Source organism: Diabrotica undecimpunctata, chromosome 2 (genome assembly GCF_040954645.1).
Source record: "Diabrotica undecimpunctata isolate CICGRU chromosome 2, icDiaUnde3, whole genome shotgun sequence".
NCBI classification, from domain to species: domain Eukaryota; kingdom Metazoa; phylum Arthropoda; class Insecta; order Coleoptera; family Chrysomelidae; genus Diabrotica; species Diabrotica undecimpunctata.
In genome coordinates, this window is record NC_092804.1 from 96,214,246 (window position 1) to 96,234,942 (window position 20,697).

The following is a 20,697-nucleotide window of genomic DNA, read 5'->3' on the forward strand; positions in this document are numbered from 1 at the left end:
GGTTCCGGGATGATATTTTCTTTCTCTCTTTGGAGTTTTGCCTCATTTCTTTGTTGAGTTAATGCATCCATTAACTCTAGAATCTTGTCGGTTAGTCTTTTGACTTCCCGATCTTTTTCTTGATTTTCCCTTCTTAACTCGTTTAATTAAGTTAGAAGTTTCTCCTCTCTGGCTTTCATTTCTTTTTTCATATCTTTGATTTGTTCGGTCAGTGCATTGACTGAGCTACTTAATTCATTTGTGTTTTCTCTGGCTTCCATCTCCTTCGTTTTTTTTCTGTCTTCTTCATCCTCGTCTATTTCGGGGGCTCGCTGTCTTTTCAATTGTTTTGATGGAGCTTCCATCTCAACATTGTTGTCATCTTCCAATGGGGGCGGAGCTTCGGTCGACTCGGCTTTCAGTACTTCGTCGGTGCTGGCATCTGCGGATATCGATATGGTATCGTCCGTATCTTCTTCGCTATTTTTGTCATCTTCAGACTCGGGCGAATAGGAGTCATCGTCAGATGAGGGAAGATTATCCATGGGATTATTTAGATTCGCGGTAAAATTATTGTATAAGTCAATAGCTTTTGCGACAGAGGGGGTGGATGACTGGGGCCTGTCATCATCGTCTGCTTCATGTGTTGTCACCTGCGTGACAACACTGTTTTGGGGGAGATTTTCACTCATAGTGCCAGACGGCAGTGAACATTAAGAGTTCAAAAATATTTATAAGTTTATTACACAGAAGACTCTGTTTTTGTCGTCCCGCCTGGCCGCTGCCTGACGGTTTTCCTGGGTGTCGTCCCAGCTACCACACTGTTGTTCACTACCTGATTTCTCACTCTTCCAATTTCTCACACCTCAGGAGCAGGGGCCGTTTCTGTCCGACCTTGTCAAATGTCAAGGCCTTACAGTGTCATCCCTGTCGACACACTGAGGTGATCCCGAAATCTTCGCAAACGCGAAGCTATTATAGCCTCCGCGAGGAGCCTATAAAAACAGCTCCCCGACGGTTTAACTAATAACAACCTCGCATCCGCTCTTCGCTAATATGTAGGACAAGTGCCTATGCCACACTGGGTGTCTTACCCACCTGGAGCTGAAAAGCTTCGTTGACAATAGGACAGTCGCCCCCACCTAAGCACACTTCGCTGACTCGCGTCCGTACTGTTCGACTGCTAGAGCCGAACTCTGATTGAACATATTGGCCACTATATAAAAAAAAACAAACAGACGACCAATAGAAATATTTAAAACATATAAAATATAAAATAATAATATAACAATAATCATAACACTTATTCACTCGGTTTTTGAATTATTATCTCACCCAAGCAGTGCTACCTATAATTTGATTATTTAGAATTTATGTTTCAGCCAAACTATCTAATTCAAATGTAAGCTCATTAAGTGAAACTGATCTAGGAGGGGCTTTCTTTAAAGTACTATTTAAATTTAGTTGTGATAAAGTATGTCTTCGAGGCGCTGGATGAGGTTGGATGCAAGAACCTTAATGCCTTTGTTTTCTGGCTCTCTTGGAGTTTCGAATATATCCGACCACCTTCCTTTATTTTCATATGTCACTTAAAATTACTGTAAGTTATTGTAATCTACTGCAAGTAGATTCCTTGGGACCAACAACGAGCGCACAACGCTACCTCTTCTTTTTCTAGGTTTGTGTCTCTTTGAAATTTCTTCTCTAATTGCAGCAGTCTTGCATATGCTTGCTGTTCTGAGTCCCCCTAATAGGCTTTTATTAGAATTGATGGGTATTTTAACTTCAAATCTTCCTTTATTATCCCTTTTTACTGTTCTTTTATAATATCCTTCACACTCTTTTTCTTCTACTGAAAGAGTATTGCTTTGATCTACTTCTTCTAACTTCCAGTATTTTTTTATTTCTTTATCAATCTGTCGTCTAGATACCATGCTGAGTACTTGTGTATTAGGAATATTCTCTTGCTGTGCTATCCCTGACATTATCCAACCCAATTTTGTATTTTGGGCGAGCAAACCATTCTTTGTTCGATCTAGTCCGTCCAGTAATATTAAACTATATTCTTTGGCTCCTAATAGAATATCTATTGAACCTGTTTCATTAAAATTTGGATCCGCGAGGACTTAGTTCCTAGGGTTCCTTTCTTTCATCTGTATCTCCTTCTCCGGTAGATTCCTTGTTATTTCTCCTAGTACAATTGCTTCGGTCTTCATTTCAAATTCATTTTTGAAATGCGCCTCTAAGTTTAATGTTACGCTCCATTGCGACGTTCTTTTGTCTTCATTGCCAATTCCAGTTATCTGAGCGTGGACAGCCTTTCTTTTTATTCCGAGACTTGTAGCGGCCTGCTCCGTAATGAATGATGACTGCGAGCCTTGGTCAATCAATGCTCTCATCAATTGTGAGCTTCCTTTTGAGTCTCTTACTCGTACTAATGCCGTTGCAAGTAGCACTTCTTCATTCTGATGACTTAAACAGCTCACGGTATTCTCTTGTCTCCTTGACGATCCGTTGTAAGTGTTGTCACCTCTGGTCCCACTAGAATTGGGTCTATTTTGTGGCCTTCTGTTTTCAGAAGTTCTTCTGTTGTCATAGATCCTGATCCACTAGAATTTGATCTATTTTGTGGCCTTCTGTTTTCAGAATTCCATCTGTTATCATACTGACCTGACCCACTAAAATTTGGTCTATTTTGTGGCCTTCTGTTTTCAGAATTCCTTCTGTTATCATACTGACCTTCTGACAAGTGTAGTAATGAATGATGCTGTCCACCAAATTCTGCAAATGTATGATAGGAATAACATGGTACTTCCCTTTTGTGTAGTAAGCATCTACCGCACCATTGCTTTTCCTTTACGATTTTGTTTTTTTCACGTACTTGTTGACGTAGAAACGTTGTACATTTCAACAGGTTATGTTCTTTATGACACACCACACAGGTTATCTTCTTCTTAACCCGTTGTCTATGATCTGTTCTTTTCCTTTCTGTTTCCAACATCTCCAATGTCTGGAATCTTCTCTGTAGGAATTCCTGTGTTGACTTATATGTCGGAATGTCCCTACTGTCTTGAATTGACGTTTTATATAATCTCCTGGTTTCTGTGTCCCACTTTAACATACTTATCCTTGCTATAAGAGGGCTCCAGGACTCTGTCATGATACCTAGTCCACTAATGGCTTCTAAGCATTCGTGGAGAGTATCATGTAATGTTTTCAGCGCCTTTGCTGACGTTTCTTTTATCTCCGCAGCCTGAGGTATCTTGTCTATTAATATAAATAGATTCATCCTTGGATTATCGTACCGATCTTGCAACATTTTCCAGGCAGCACTGTAGTTTGCTTCTGTTGTATTTAAATGTTGTATTATTCTACTTGCTTCTCCTCGGAGGCTTGTCTTCAGATACTGCATTTTTTCCACATTTGATAGTTGGTTATTCTCATGTATCAAACGTTTAAAAATATCATAGAATGTTACCCAGGATTCATACCTTCCCTCAAAATAGGGTAACTTCACTTGGGGTAATATTATTTTGTCTTTCTTGCATCCTTCCGCCTCTAATCTCTTATTTTCTTTTATGATCGACCGCACCCTTCTTCTCATTGCATAAAATCTTTCTATTTCACCTTCTTCTAGTGTATCCTGTTCATGGTCCACAGTTATTTCCATTATTAAAGCATCTATTTTTTGTATCTCTTCTTTTAAATCTTCTTGTATATCTTCATCGGTTTCGTCATCTTCCAATAAATGATGAAGTTTTCCCATCCTAATTTCTATTTCTCCAATTTTTGTCGAAGACTTGTACGAATTTTTAATAAAATCCTCTAAAGTCTTTTTCGTTTCTTCATATTTTTTTTGTACTTGTTCGTAAAAGTTAGACGTAAAATATTTATCAACTCTCGAACCCTTCTCTTCAATTTATGTGTTTTGTTCTTCAAAGTCGTTGCACAATTCATCAAGTGTCTGTCTTTTGATGTTTAAGTATTCTCTCGTTCGCTTTTCTTTCCGAAGTTTTCGTAAATAATTTAAAAGCTTTGTAATCTCTTGACCTAGTTTTTCTTGATCTAAATATATCCGCTTCATTTTAAACGTATATAATGCTGACCTAAATTCAACTTTTAAAGTTTCAGCAAGATTACCTTAGACAACAACGCAATGAACTTCTTAACCTTGCTGACACGGCTTATTGTACAAATTAAAGAATGTAATATTATCACTTGTAACCAGAGAGAAAAATTCTTTATATAAAAAAAATGCAAATACTACAAAATACTATATATTTGGAATGAACGAACTCTGAATGTGTATAAAAATAACGATTTGTCACGATATTTCCCTATATTATGAAAATCAAATGTTTTAAGAATTTTAAATTGTAAGAATCAAATTATGGAGTATAATTAAAATTAAAACAATTAAACTATTAGATTTGAATTAGCTGTAGACAAACTATTACTTTTTTAAGTAAAAAAGTATGCAGAATAAAACTATTTCAATTAAGAATTATTAAATTTGAATCTTTAATGTTTCTTTAATAAACTTTTTAATTTATAAAAAAAATGCACTGCTCTAAATGATAATAAATATTCAAAAACTTACAGTTTTATCCCGACGTTCACTTGTAGGTTCCTGCTTCCTTCTTAGAACTGCAACTGGAACTGGTGAGCTGGATCTCTAAATGCTACTAGATTTTTCTGCTGAAAACTGGATCTCCAAACTAATGGAACAGTAGACTTAAGGACTGCCATTCAGGTTCTTTTGTGATCAAAGGCACTCGTAAGGCTCCTACCCTTAATTTCGATGCTTTCTGGTCTTTTTAATTTCTTTTTTCTTTTCTCCACACTTCGAATTCGATCGTCGATCTTGTACGGAACTGGAAAACAGCTATTTAGGTCGCTAAGGGTCGTCTCCTTTGAAGCTCCAAACCAATTAACGCCCTTTTGATGATGTTTTGTCGAAGGACCAATGGAAATCTTCGAACTTGGATTTGAGGTTCGAATCGGTTTGTAAATGCCCCTTTGTCCGCTTCTTGTCGATCGACGATAATAGGTATAATAAAAGTTGAAGTTGTGGAGTAAAAGTGTTGATTTATTGACAGCTACTGGTAATTACACAATATGATGTTCGTTAGGTAACTACTTATGATTGACTGTTGTAGACTGCGCTCACATGAGCTCAAATCCCCAATTTATAATCTCACAAATATTTCTTACCTAAGCACAAAGGTTATTGCTTCCTATCATACCATACTAACTTTGCTTACACTACAATTTAATCTACGCCTTAAATGCGACACTTAGGAAGTTCAATTAGAAAATATATTATTCAGCAATTTATTTAGTTGTAGGTAAATGAACTAATTATTAAAATATTATACGAAGTGGTTTTACAATGTCACTTATACACGGTGAAACTATAATAGATTAAGAAGTTAAGAATAATGTGAGATTACAAATTAAGGGGTTAATTTGTGATTGAACAAATCGTATTGCCCTGGATTAAAAGTTCCCCCTCGAGATTCAAAACTTTCGTCGCAAATCGCATTTCGTATATACAGTCTTATAGTCAAAATTATTTTTGACATTATATCGAATCTCGAAATAATGCAGCCGATGCGCCTTCGCGAGGCATGCTACCGGCAGATTTTCTATCAAAATTAGACTGGTTAACAGGTCCTTCGTTTTTGTATAATATTTCATTAAGTTTTCCGGAGGTTCCCCCCTCATTGCAGGAAAAATCCTCTTTGGAAGAAATAAAGAAAGCTTTAGTATTTGTTTCCACTTGTGAGGAACATTTTTTGTTTTGTTTGCTGAAAAATAAATCGTCTTTTACCTCGACCCAAAGAATTTTGGTTTTTATGTTGCGATTCGCGCACAACTCTCGTTATAAAAGGTTGAAACGGTCAGGACCCTTGACTTTCGTAGAATTGGAAGACTCGTTGATTATTCTTGTCAGATTTACACAAAAAAAGTATTTTGAAGAACATTTTCAATCAAACTCTTTTCCAAAACCATTTCGTAAGTTGGGAGTATTTTTAGATGATAGGATTTAATGTATAAGAGTAGGTGTTCGTCTATCTCAGTCTTCGTTATCGTATAAAGCAAAACACCCGTTTTTGTTACCAAAAAAATTTTGACTTACTACTCTTCTAGTTTGTCATTATCATAAGAAGTATTTACATGCTGGATTTAAGAGTACTCAGTTTTTGGTTAGTCAAAGGTATTGGATAATGTCTTCTAAACAAGCTGTTAATTCAGTATTGTCCAAATGTAGTATATGTTGGAAAAAATCTCCTAAAAACTTACAACCCCTTATGGGTAATTTGCCTAAATTTCGTCTCGGTGCCATTAAACCCTTTTCGATTTGTGGGTTAGATTATGGTCGACCGTTTTCGATGTCTCGTTACAGGAGAGTTAGAACTCAAAAGGCCTATTTGTGTCTATTTGTATATTGCGCTACAAAGGCTTTACATCTTGAATTAGCTAGTGATTTGACGGCGGAACCCTTTTTGACCGCTTTACAACGTTTTATCGCTCGGATAGGTCGAGTATCGCAAGTATTTTGTGATAATGGCACTAATTTTTATAGTGCTTATCGACAGCTTAGTAGCTTTTTGGAGAGCGCTCTCGATAAAGAAAATAATAAGTTTTCATTTGCTTCTCTTACTGCTCCACATTTTGGCGGTATTTATGAACGCGGAATTCGTTCTGTAAAGGAACATATTGTTCGTATAGTCGGGGCACAAATTTTGAACTACGAAGAATTTTTTTCCGTTTTAACTTTAATTGAATTCGTCTTAAACTCACGCCTTGAACCCTTGACATCTTTGTCTGTGCCTGATTTTTTGGAGGTATCCTTCAATCGTTTGTCCAGATGGCAGTTGTTACAACGCATTCATAGAGATTTTTGGGCTCGATGGCGAAAGGAATATCTGCACACCTTGCAACAAAAGTCCAAATGGTTAGATTCTGCCTTTGTACCTAAAATCGGTGCCTTAGTTGTTGTAAAGAAGAATAATTTGTCTCCGTGTAAATGGCCTCTCGCGCGAATTGTATGAGGGTTGAGACGGTGTAGCTCGAGTGGTTACCGGTGCGTACGATCACCGCAACCTTAAAACGCCCTATTGTTCGCATCTGTCCCTTGCCGATAGATAAAGATTAGATGGTCAACATTTTTTACTGATTTTGTTTTGTTCGGCTTTTATCAATAAAACTGCGACGAAACCACCATTTTAATTTTAATTATTTATTTTCGTTAAGTTTTGAATATTTTTTAAAGATTTATATAGGAATTGTTTGTATTAATTATTGTTTCTTGTTGTTTAAGTAATGAAAGTATTTAGAATTCGTTTTGTTTTAAAAGACCTTATGGCATTTAAAGGAGGGAGAATGTTTAAATTCACATATGGTTATGTGAACTAATCAATACATTTGTCCTCCCTGTATTCCTACGATCTCTTTAGTACCGCTCGGGCTCGTGGAATGCATCCCGCTAAAACAGTTAGTCGTTAAGAGGGAAAGACGCAACCCGACAGTGAATCAATGCACTCATATTTGTTCGTTGTTTCGTAAAGTAGTGTAAATAATGGTAATTAGCGGTAAGTTCACCTAGTTTTACCTGAACCTATTGAATTGTTTTTGATTGTTTATTGCAACCATTTAAATTTTGATAATTATTTGCACCTATGAGTTAAAGTTCATTTATCTCGCCAGGGCTATCGAAGGAAATATAGTTGGTTTTAATTTAATTATTATTAATTCTTGTAATATTTCATTGTTTGTTTAATTCGCCACAATACCCTTATGCAAAAAATACTTAAAAAGACTATTTAAAGTTTAAAATGTTTTAATTTTACATTTAGACAACTAAAAATTCATTCCTCTCTTATAAAACGGTATTTCTTTAGTGTAAACTCTTCAACTCCTCAAAACGACTACAACGATAAAATAGTCAATTAAAGTATAAAGTGGATATTGAAGTCTTTAAAACACTCGCGATTTTTCGAACACGACGGCACAGCCGGAGTGCTCGAAATAGAGCAAGTGTTTTAAAGACCAGTTAACCATGAATACTTTACGATATTTTTTTATTGGTACACTTTCAAATCATGTATACTATGTAATGTACTACAAAAACTGAAAATAAGAACTAATAATGTAAAATGGTTGAATTTGTGATGTACATCAGTATGCCTTTCGTTATTATGGAAATGAGAAAAACAAAAATTAATTTGGAATCTGTCACATCAGAATAATTGTTATTAATGGTTGTATATTGCTTAAAAGAATAATGAGAAGAATGTTTCAAATATATGAATAGGGAGTGCCATTAATAGAAGTACAAACCCATTGGCTTCCGAGAATGTCGGTACTAATAATTTAAACAGCATTTCCTCGGATTAAAAAAAACGGAAGTATAATATTTCAAATAATACCAACTGTACTTTTCACATTCACTTAAAAGATTAAGGTTTCCAAATATTTGAATAAAGCTTTTGAAATATTTGTAAGTAATATTTTATTCATATTTTATTTATTTGACGTTACAAGTATGTACTCCTGTCAGGTCAGATAAATATTTAAAACTGTTGATGTTGCCATGATAACTTTAAAATACGCGCGTTTTTGAAAGTTGAATTTAAACACGCTACGGCGTACTTTAAATAAGCAAAATGAGGTACCAATAAAAAAATAGTTTTAGAAGGTGATATTAGGTGGCTAGTGGGATTCTCGAGAAATAAGATTTCATTTCGTAATTACCTCACTGTAAATAGGTGGCAACGCACAGGTTGAGGTATAAATAATGATAAAACACATTGCTTGATGCGGTGTCATCATCATCATCATTCAATCCTCGCTTATCCACTGCTGGACATAGATCTCCCTCATAATTTTCCATCTATTTCGATCTTGTGCCTCTTGCATCCAATTCCTATGACAACGTTTTAGATCGTCAGTCCAACGTGTTGGTGGACGACCTCTGCTTCGGTAGGCATCATCTCTTGGTCTCCATTCCAGTATCCGCTTTGTCCATCTATTATCTGTCATTCGAGCCACGTGACCTGCCCAGTTCCATTTCAGTGTTTCTACTCTCTCTACTGCATCAGCCACTCCTGTTCTTTGTCGTAGCTGGCATTTGGGATCTTGTCTCGTAGTAAAACGCCCAACATAGCACGCTCCATCGCCCTTTGACACACACGGATCTTTTGAACTGTTCTCCTTGTCATGGTCAACGTTTCCGCACCGTAAGTTAACACTGGCAAAACACACTGATTAAACGTTTTGTGGTGCGGTGTAATAAGATTAAAATAAAACAATAGACTACATTATAAAAAAAATACATTATGCAGTCTAATATGGAGATACACACATGCTGATTGCTGGAGAGACAATGATAATGGCGGATGTTGATATGACAGCCGTTGACAGCATCCTACGTCAAAATGGGTGGAAGGGTTGCCAAGTATAATTTTTGTTTTTTTTAGTCTTTTACACATTAAAATTGTGTAACGTGGTTGTTAATCCTTAGAAACTACACCCTATCTAATAACAGTATAAAGCACTTAATATTATTTGTTTTTGCCAAGATATTCATCTACAAAACTATTATGCATGCTTTAGATATTTTACGTGTGTAAAGCACAATTTGACATCCAATTTTGCCGTGAATAAATTCGTGAAGAAATTGACGAAATAGAACATATCGTATTTTTCTTATTTATTGGACGTTAATTATCATCTTTAAAGTTTAAAACTGGATTAATCAACGTTTTCCAAGATATATAGGTGCTATTGATTAAAGAAGATTTCTGAAATAGGAAAGGATTTTTCTTTGAATTGTCAAGTATTATAATATTGCAAAATGAAAAGTATGGAGTGGTATGGATATAGCATCTAGGTTGTCAGATTCCGCTCATGATTCTCAAAAACGGCAACTTGCAAAAAAAAGACAGTTATAAATCAATAAGTATTAAAATTTAATCAAGAGTATATCATGAAATTCTCAAAATTTACAATAAATGCTCTAAATACATCAAAGATTGATTTTAATTTCTGATAATTTTGTGACACTCCCTAGATATGTTTTAAATACTTAATAATATTTTTTTAACCAGGTATGAATAATTCTATTTTATTGATAGGATTTTTAAATTCACTTCAGATCGAGTCCACTCATCTACTTTTTTGAACCAGGTATGGATAATTCTATATTATCGATGAGATTTTAAATGCACATTCAGATCAAGTCCACTAAAACAATTCACCAAGACATTCTGAAAATTTGTATACATCCTGAATATAATATAATGAATTCCAGATATGTAACAGAATGTGTATGGAAGAAGAAAGTTTTCCATTTTAGCCGATGGAAGTGGCTGTACAGTTGAAACGATTCAATTGAAAAATTAAAGTGGAGACAATTTTGAAGAGGAATTGCTAAAAAAAGTTATTATTGAACTTCCTTAAGTTGAAGATGTTTGAGAGCCATATAAAATATTTTTGTTTTATGGGAAAACCTCAGAAGGATCTTTAATATACCTATATGTTTTTTATTTTTTATTAAATTTTTCTTTGCATAATTTAATTTTTAAATCAAATAAATCTATTTGTTTTCAATGCATGTCTTCTTTGTGTTTTCAATGCAAGTTCCATTTCTCTGAAATGTTTCTGTTGTGCTCTTTTCCCCTGTTTTTCTACATAAAGCCGTTGGCCTGCTACTAGTTTTGTTCTTTCTTCAAATAGGCTCACTCCCATCGATATAATAGTATAGTATATCGATGCTCACTACTTATTATTCATAGTTTTCTTCCTAAATTGACTATTTTTATTTAAGAATGCAGGATTCCATATCCTATGGATAAAATCTGTAAATATGATTTATTACATATTTAGAACAAAATCGTAGTTGTTTGTGTATGTATAGCAAATATTAAAATTAGCTTTATTCCTGTTATCATGATTTTTGTTACAATTTAAATTATATAATATTTAAAAATTATTATTGTATTTTTATATATGTATTTAGTTTAATCCTACCCTACCCTTCTATTCAATATAGCAAATTGTATTATGTTAAAGACAAATCATTAAAATTGTAAAGAATCCGCTCACAAACTAGTGGTAAAGTATTATTTTCATTTTTTATTTATTTTTAAGTATTCATTTCCATAAAACTTTTCTTTTTGATTAGAATTCTATACATCTTATGTATTCTAACAATTATATACAATATTCTAACAATAAACATATTTATTTATATTCGATTACTATTGAGAATATAGGTATTATGAATAGTGGTTAAAAGATTATAAAAAGTATTGTACCTTTCTTTCTTCTTTACCTCGACTTAGTACAGGCAGGTATTGTATTTAAATAAATGCTTTCATCATTAAAAGTCACAATGAATTAATTAACATTTGTACTAACTACAGTTGATTTTTAATTTACAGATCACGACATTGTTTTATTGACTATACAACACAATGGCAATCGCTGTGACATGTTACACGTTTCCACCTCTATATTCATTTCACAGTAGGTACGAATTGTCGTAATCGCCACATTGACATTTCAAATTTCAAACGAAGTTCTAAAAAATAAACAAATAATTATTAAAATGACTATTACGTTGTATACCGTCCAAGAAAAAGTGCAACTTGTAACATGGTACTTTCAGGGTCATTTGATACGCAAAGTAATTGATTTATTTATTGTTGCCTTCGAAAATAGACCCTCATCAAGTGTTAGAACACTTAAAAATACCATTATACATTTTCAAACTTCGGGATGTGTAAGCAGCTGTAAAAAGTGTCATGAAGGTAATGAACCACGTGTTAGACCTGTCGACGAGGAACGTCAAAGCAGGCATATTGATATTTGTGCTTTTGTGGAAGCTAGTGAACCCTGTAATAGTGAACAAATTGCTAGGGAAATTAACGTGAAAGCTTGAACTGTCCATCGAGTTCTCAAAAGGAATGGGTATCGCTGTTTTAAGATACAACCAACAAAAGTACTGTTTCCGGAAGATAACTTTAGGCGGATGAAGTTTTGTGAATTTATGTTAGATAAACCGAATGAAAATGTACACTTTTTAAAAAATATTTTATTTTCTGAGGAATCTTCATTTTCATTACACAAAAAACACAATCCATCCGTTGCAAGATATTCTCGGAAAAATAAGCACCTCAGTGTTGCAGTGCGAACGCAGCATACGCAAAAGTTAAATGTTTGGACAGGGATGTTAGGCGACCATATTGTCGGTCCATTTTTTATCGATAGAAACCTAAACGGGCCAAAATATTTATAAGTTTTACAAAATGAGATTATTCCGGCAGTTCGACGCCTTCCCGGTAATTTTCAGGAGGTTTATTTCCAACAGGATGGGCGGTCAGCTCACAACTCTAGAGCAACTATTCACTTCCTCAATCAAACGTTTCCTGATCGACTGATAAGTACACGTGGTACAATTAAATGGCCCGCTAGATCCTGTGACTTAGCGCCTAGCGATTTATTTTTTAGGGTTTTCTTAAAGAAAACATTTATAGGTATCAGTTTGAAAGGGCCACAAACCTAGTCGAATTAAGGGCAAAAATACTTCGCAAGCATTACACCAGCCCTACTCCAAAATATATGGAGAAAACTGTATGACAGATTTGGTTACTGTTTAGCACAATGAGGTGGAATATTTGAGCCCTTAATTCATTAATCTGCTTTCCTAATTTCTATTTTTTGTTAGGTACATTTTACGAAGTTTGTAGGTTCTTAATTAGGTAGTATTTTTTATGTTTAAGTTTAGAAGAATTTTATTATTTTTTTTTTATTTAAAAGTACAAACGATTCTTATTCTGATTTTTCTTCTTTCTTGTCTTATTATTATAAGCTTTGTCCATAAAATGTGTAAAATTTTCAGTGACAATAAAGCATATTACTTATTTACTTACTTATTTATTTGTATTGCTATTAAGGCTAAAAAATAACCAAAAAATTAGTTTTAGAGCAATATAATAAATATACTCTAGAGATGGGATTGCAATAAATATTAATTCCAATGGTCAACAAAACAATGCCGTTATCTGTAAAATGAATGCTAGATTTTCTTGTTCTATCATGTAAAAAATAAAGTTATCGCTTTTTCTGTTTCTTTAGCTATGTTGTCCTTATTTAAGTTATTTGAAATTATCTTCTGTGTCGAAAAATTAACAGTTTTCACTAATTACATGTAATTTCCAGTAATTTTGACCTCTTGTTCAAGCTCTTCACGCTCTTTACTAAATTCAGCATAATTTTTTATACAATCTTAATCACTATTTTCTTTTTGAAACAATATTATTGTTTTCTGGTATTATATCCTGATATTCTAATATGTTTGAATAAATATATATTTATTTAAACCAACAACAATAAGTAACCAATAAGCAATAACCAATAATAAAATCATTGGTAGGACTGAAATAATGGCACTTAATGTAAAAATTTATTGGAAGTCAAAGAAACTTTGACATCCAAGATATTCACGAATTTATTGACACAGAAATTGATAAATAAATTCATGAATTTCTTCGTGATTTTAATGTTGGTGTAATAAAGCCCGCTTAAGAACTCCAAAGTACATTCACGCTAACTGTAATATATCTATGCATAGCCATTTGAAACGTAATTTCAAGGGCTACAAGGCTAGGTTCATTAGAACGCCAAACTACCCTTCAATTTTAAAAGAATTGTATAAAAAACAAATATATTTAACGGAAAAAAACTACATTTTTGCGCTCTATTATTTTTTATGTGTATATTATAGTTTTTAAGTTAGTTTAAACAAAAGAACAATTTTTTAAACATTTTTAATATAGACGATACAATTAAATAGAACTTTTTTTAAAAATGATTCATTTTAAACAAATTAAACTCTTAAATCTAATGAAGAACGCTAAATTAAAATGCATTATAAAAGAAAAACGATTAATTTTAATTCTGGTGAATATTAGGTTAATTAATAATATTACAGAAGTAAAATGTCTTGAACTAGCAGCAGATACTAGAAAAGCACCTATTTCTCTGAGGATTGTATGGAAGGTTTACTGTTAGTACCAATTTTGAAGTTTATGGTTAAAGATTTAAAGATTGAAGTAGAGAAATTTAGATATATGTCAATGAAAAATTTGGATAATGAGATTTGTGAACTAAGGAAGATTATTGATGAACTGACTGAAATGCAAATCCAATGTGTCAGGTTTGCCATTTGAAGAAACGTTTTTAAAAATAAATGAGAGCATTGTAAAATATAACAATGTTATGTTGTTCAATGTTGACGAATTCAATTTTTTGAATATTGAAGATAAAATAAAACAAGATAGAGCCAAAGTCGAGGACATTATTCAGCAATTGGGAAAAGATGAAGCAATGGAGGAAGTAGTGAAAGTTAGTCGAGTAGCGAAGAACACAGGTACTAAGTCTCGTCCTCTTAGAACTATTTTTGCCAATAATAGTGTTGTGTAGGACATTTTAAGGAATAAAAGAAGACTACAGAACTCAACAATCAAAATAATGATCAAACAAATATACAAAAGGATATGTTCAGTAAAGCTTGGAAAGAATTAAATTAAATTGTCAGAACGTCGGAGGATTTCGTAGTATTCAAAATCTTATTAGTTCTATTTTGTTTTGATTATGACATATTTATAGATACTTGTTGAAAGTTGGTAACACGAAGATATAATATTTTTATTTTAGAAGTAAAGAAAAACAGCAATCTTTTTATACCTAATTTTTCAATATTAGTCAAATTAACAACAGTTTATCTTTACCTAATAAGTTAAGTTAAGCAGTGGTCCAGAAGGTATTTCTGATAATTTTCTAAAGAACTATATTTATTCACTAACTAATCCTTTACATCTTCTTTTTGACTCATTATTAAAGACATCGGTTTTCCCAAATTTATGGAAGCATTTTTATATCTGCCCAATTTTTAAATCAGGTAATAAACAAGACATAACAAATTATCGAAGCGTGTGTGAACAATCCTCTGTACCGAAACTTTTCGATAGACTACTGCACGATCAATTAAAATTTTATTGTAAAGATTGACTAATACACAATCAACATAAATTTTCTCAGAATAAATCAACGGTAAAAAATTTATTACTCTTTATAAAAAAACATAGTCAGGTAGATACTATTTATACTGACTTCATCAAGGCATTTGACAGAGTAGATCGTAATATCCTATTAGAAATATTAAATGACTTTGGCTTCAGTCATTTATCTTAACAATGGTTTAGCAGCTTTTTAAGAGACCGCGTACAATAAATGAGAATAGGTTGTTTTAATTCTGACATAATTCATGTGACATGACGAGTACCCAAAGGAGCTCACTGTTCACCCTTGTTATTTAATATGTTTGTGAACGATATATCAGAACCTTTCAGAAATTATGATCTCCTGATGTTTGCAGATGATAAATTATTCAAATCCGTAGATTTAATTGATGACATAACTTTAATTCAAGAAGATATAGACCCAGTGGATAGGTTGAGTATTTGGTGGGAAAATAATATTTTGTATTTAAATGTTGCTATATGCTGCTATGTATATAAGTTTTTATAGAGTTTTTAAAAAATATGATACTTCTTGATGTAACGGTTAATGTATTAAAATCTTTAGGATTTATCATTCGCAACTGTCGGAGACTATCTATAGGATATTGTGCATATAAATTAAACATATGCATGACTAATTATGATTATACAGATATTATAAAAATACTCAACATTAATTTATTAAAAACCCGACGAGATAACTCTGGTTTAGTATTTGTGTTTAAATTAATAATTGGTTTAATTTGATGTCCTGGACTTCTCCAATCTATTATTTTTTATTTTCCCTTCAAAAGTCTCAGACATGTTGATCTGTTTTATACACCTTTTCATATATTTACAAATTATGGGATGCATTCATCCATTGACCGGGCACTGAAAATTATAAATAGGAACAATTTAGAAATATTTGGTGTCTCCTTGGCTTCATAAGAGCTTGACAAGTTATAGGTACTTTTTTGTTCATTTTAATTCATTTTGTTTCATATATAATAAACATTTCGTTTTATTTATAATTAAGATTTTAATTTCATTTAGTTTGTAAGCTATTACAGAGATTGATTTTCACACAGTATGTTAACATCTATTTTTTTTGTAATGGGGGTAGTTTCGTATATTAATAAATAAATAAATAAAAATAAATATTTAAGATATAAATAAAGTAGAGCGTACTGACTTGTAACATATTATACAGCTGCGATGTTTGTGATGTGATTTAGTGCTTCGCTAGTTTTAAATTAACTGTGTTCATTCACTGTGTAACGGGTAGCTCTCTTTGACAACAGACTCAGTAAAACACAAGTTTAATTTAAATAAAAATATATTCTAAATAAATAAATAACAAAATAAAATTAGATCCTAGGCAATATGTACAACAAAATTTAAAACGTCAATCCTGGCGACGACAGTATCGACGGCGCTATGACCCACTGTTTAATACCTGTGAAAAATAAAATACAATTAATATCATAAAATCTAAACAGTAATTACGGTGTGGTAATACACACGCGGCGAAGACGGGAAGGGACGGGTCGAAGGAATAGAGATAAAACGGGCTAATCAACACTCGATCCGGCGAGGAGCGGACAGCGACTAATCAGTACTTAGTCACAAGAAATAATAGGTCTGTCTCAGATCAATATTTCAAGATTGGGTACGGAACTACCACTAGATTAATACTCAAGCAGAAGCGGTTGGCCTTCAGTTAATACCCTAGGGCCAGTGGACTTGTTATCAGATCAATACTCTGACAGAACTCGCCTTTCTCTTGTGGCGGCTGCTGTTTTATACGGTCCTCTAGCGCACATTAATGAAAGAGGAACTTGTGGTGGGAACGCGTGTGTACAGAGCGCTGACGGGACCGAGGCGATGCATATCGTTACAACCGGCAGATTGTCTCGAAGATGATATCGAATGTGAAATTTATTTCCTCAAGGTACTTTGCGATGATAACCACAGCCACGTCATCGGCGTATGCCACAAGCCTAACATCTTTTGATAATTCTAGTTTTAGCAACCCATCATACATAATATTTCACAAGAAGGGGCATGGCACAGAGATTTGTGGTACTCCTCCAGTGATTTTATATTTCTTCGGGCCAGACTTTGTGTCATACTTCAAAAGTCGATCAGTGAAGTAGCTAGTCACTATCCTGCTTAGATGTACAATCATTTCGGTTAAAGCTCGCATAATGCAATTGGTGCAATTGAAAGCACTTTTGATATCCAATGTGGCCACCAGACACCTTTTTAGTACCCCTCTTTCATCTTATTCCTGCGATCGTCTCTTTAGCTGTCTTAACGAGACAGACCAAGATCAATCGCTCTGAAGCTATTTTCTTGTGGCATTTTAAATTAATTACTATTTAAATGGGAATAAGCCACAATTAAAGGTTAAAATACGTTTATTGACGTTTCAATTTCCACTTCGGAAATCGTTCTCAAAATACAAACATTAGTAAAAATAATAAAAAAAAATAAAATGTCAAAAAAATATGAAACGTCAATATATTTTAACCTTTAATTGTGGCTTATTCCCATTTAAATAGTAATTAAGATCAATCGCATCTAGCATTGAGTACCCTTTTCGAAACCCATACTGATTGCTGTTGAGCAGCGGTTCAATTGCCGCTTTCATCTTCGATGGATTATTCGTTCTAATATCTTGCTAGCTATTTGAGCATACAGAGCGGACAATAAGATGACGGTTCGCCTGGTGGTTTCTTTCCTTTGGCCCTCGTTGAAGCATGTATTGTAAACCTCCAGGAACATTGCCGGTTTGGCAATTTGATGGCTGCTATTAAATCGATGTTTGGGATTACATCTAAGCCCGAGATTTTATTATTCCCTACTCTAGCTTTATTATTGCCTCTATCACTTGATCTTTCGTGATCTGCGGAATTTCTTTAGCCTTGCGTTCCTCGATTGGATAATAAAAGTTTTGTTGAGTGAATGCGTAGTAATGATCTTCTCTAGGAGCTGAGGGTATGTAGGTGTCGGCGTTGAATGACTTTTTAGATATGTCACGACCACCTTATATAGCCGGCCTCCTTGGATCATTCTCTACCTAATGGATAAGCTCCATTCCGAATTGACTTTTGCTGTCTTTTATGGCCTTATTTAGTCTTCTGTGGGCGTTCTTGTACTCCCAGATTTGTTGCCTCCATCCAAACTGAAAACCTTTTTTGGATTTTAAGCACTCTTAACGTAGAGCACTTATGTGGTCATTCCACCAGTGTACCATTAAACGTTGGTTAGTGCTCTGTATTCAGGACATACTTGCGTTGTAGGTCTCTACGAATATTTTCATCAGTTTCTCGATTTTAATTTCAGCATCTCCAGCGGCGATTAGGTCGCCATGTAGAGCTACTATAAAAGCAACTGAATCCAAAGCTTTCAACCTCCAAACTGTATTAGTTCGCATATGCCTGCTTCTGGTACTCTGTTCAATAGATACTTCCAATAGTAAAGCATTATGATGACTGGCTGTTTAAGTATCCAATACCTTCCAAGAACAGTTCCGCCTAACGAGGCAGGTACTAATAAAGTGAAATCCACAATAGAACTTGCTCCTCCTTTTTGAATGTAGATGTATCACCATTGTCAATCAACACAACGTCTAGCGTTACCATGGTCTCTAATAAGACTGCCTTGCGCATTAGTTTTCTTGCTGCCATAATCTACTGCCCATGCATTGAAGTCACCGGCTAGCGATACGGAAAATTACTGATTCGCATCCTCAGTCAGTCGATCCATAAAGTCAGTTAACTCATTGAGTAGGAGACTAGGCAAAGCATAGCAACTCTAGAAATGGATACCGTCTACCTTTGCCATTACAAAGCCAGCTCTATGTTTTTGACGCATGTATAGCTCAGATAGTAGTGCCAGATCTATAGTTAGTTTGAGTACAATCGGTATGAGCAGATCGTGTGCATCTTTACACTGATTAAGGTTAAGATTAAGCTGTACTACCTTCATAACCGTTTATATTTAATCTTCGTGAGTGCCTATTTGTAGACTGGGCACTTGCTATAATATCTGCACCTGTTATAGTACCTGCTATATGTGCACACGTCTCCGGGATATTCTTTTCAATGCATAAGATACATCGGGCTTTCTTCTTACATTCTATAACTTTGTGGCCTCTTTTTCTACATTTCATGCAGAGTTGGGTCCAGTCCACTTCGCTTTTGCATTGGGTGGCGAGATGACTATATTGCCAGCATTTAAAGAATTTAGTTGATCTTTTCACTGACTATTTGGCAATTGATCCAGTCAATCCTGTTCTTGCGGTGTTCACTCACTAAAAATCTTTTTTGCTATTGATCTGAGTGCCTCTGTGGGCTTTTCGCAATAATAGGATTGCGTCCTGCTGGATTTGGTACTTTTCGGCAGCCGCCTTTTGTAGCGCTAAAAGGATTTCCTCTTTCGTCCCCAAAATATTCAGATCTCGAATTTCCAGATCTTCTTGCGATCCTTTACTGATGACAGTAGCGTCATTTTTGAAAAGGTAGGTAATAGTTTTCTTTAACCCTACACCTGCATCAGTATTCTGCTTAGTTAAGACAACTTGCGATACCCAACTTGAAAGGTTTTCTAATCACCTTTGCAACGACGCAATTCTTTGAATATTTATTTCTACAAGGCCAACCAAAACTGCTGATTTATTAGTGCCATTAACTTATAATAAATGTTTAATAATATACAATAAAATTATAATATTAAAATTGACGACCTTTAGCAATAATAAAATGAGGTAGGCGGGCAGTAAATTTTTCTCTAACGTAATTTAGTTTGGTGAATGATTATTTATTGTAATTCCATTTTACTTAACTAAGTACATAATTTTGATTAACCTTGTAGAAATAAATATTCCAATAATACATCCATGCAAAAGTGATTAGGAGACGTTTCAAATGCATCTTTGTTTTAAATCGTCTGTTTCTGAAATAAAAAAATTATTCCATACTTTTACATCCTAATCAACTGAGTACATAATTTTGGGTAACCCTGTACAAATTAATATTCAAATAATACATCGTTGCAAAGGCGATTAGGAGACCTTTCCAATGAGGTGTCCCGTGACCTCGGTTTGTATTTAAAAAATCGTCGATTACGTCATTACGTTAAAACTGACGACGTAATGTCCACCACATATATAGCAATAATTATGCATTCAAAAATTAAAATTGACGTATTTTAAGATTTTTTTAAAAGTAGTCTATTTATAAAGTTTAAATGTATTCCATACCTGTGCATCATACTGTATTCATATGTATATACAGTCTCTTTATACGAGCGGTTTACCAAATAAATGGCTTCCAAAAAAACCACATATTTTCCTTTTTTATGTAACCATCTTGTATAATGTTAAATTTTTTACAGGTGCTAATGTGTCACGAAGTTGTTGATACAAAACCTCTTAGTATAAATCCTTTTCGTATGTTGCCGAGGCGTAAAATGGTCGAAGATCTGTTTCAGTCTGAGTCAATAGATAAGAAAAATAAGCACCTCTTATATAAAATTAATTTTATTAATCGAAATGGCGTAAGTAGATCTGGTGCTACTAAACCTATTCCTACCCCAATCAGTAGAAAACTCGTTTTTTATTTATTACACTCTTTCCGTA

The 20,697-nt window shown here is 33.8% G+C and overlaps 1 protein-coding gene across 1 annotated transcript in view; it reads left to right on the forward strand.

The window, feature by feature from the left end:
• Nucleotides 1–20,697, forward strand: part of LOC140434739 (uncharacterized) — a 241,287-nt gene that overhangs the window by 45,695 nt on the left and 174,895 nt on the right. The window contains exon 2 of the mRNA XM_072523228.1: nucleotides 20,454–20,615. Coding sequence (XP_072379329.1) covers nucleotides 20,454–20,615 — 162 coding nt within the window. The remainder of the gene's footprint in view (nucleotides 1–20,453; nucleotides 20,616–20,697) is intronic.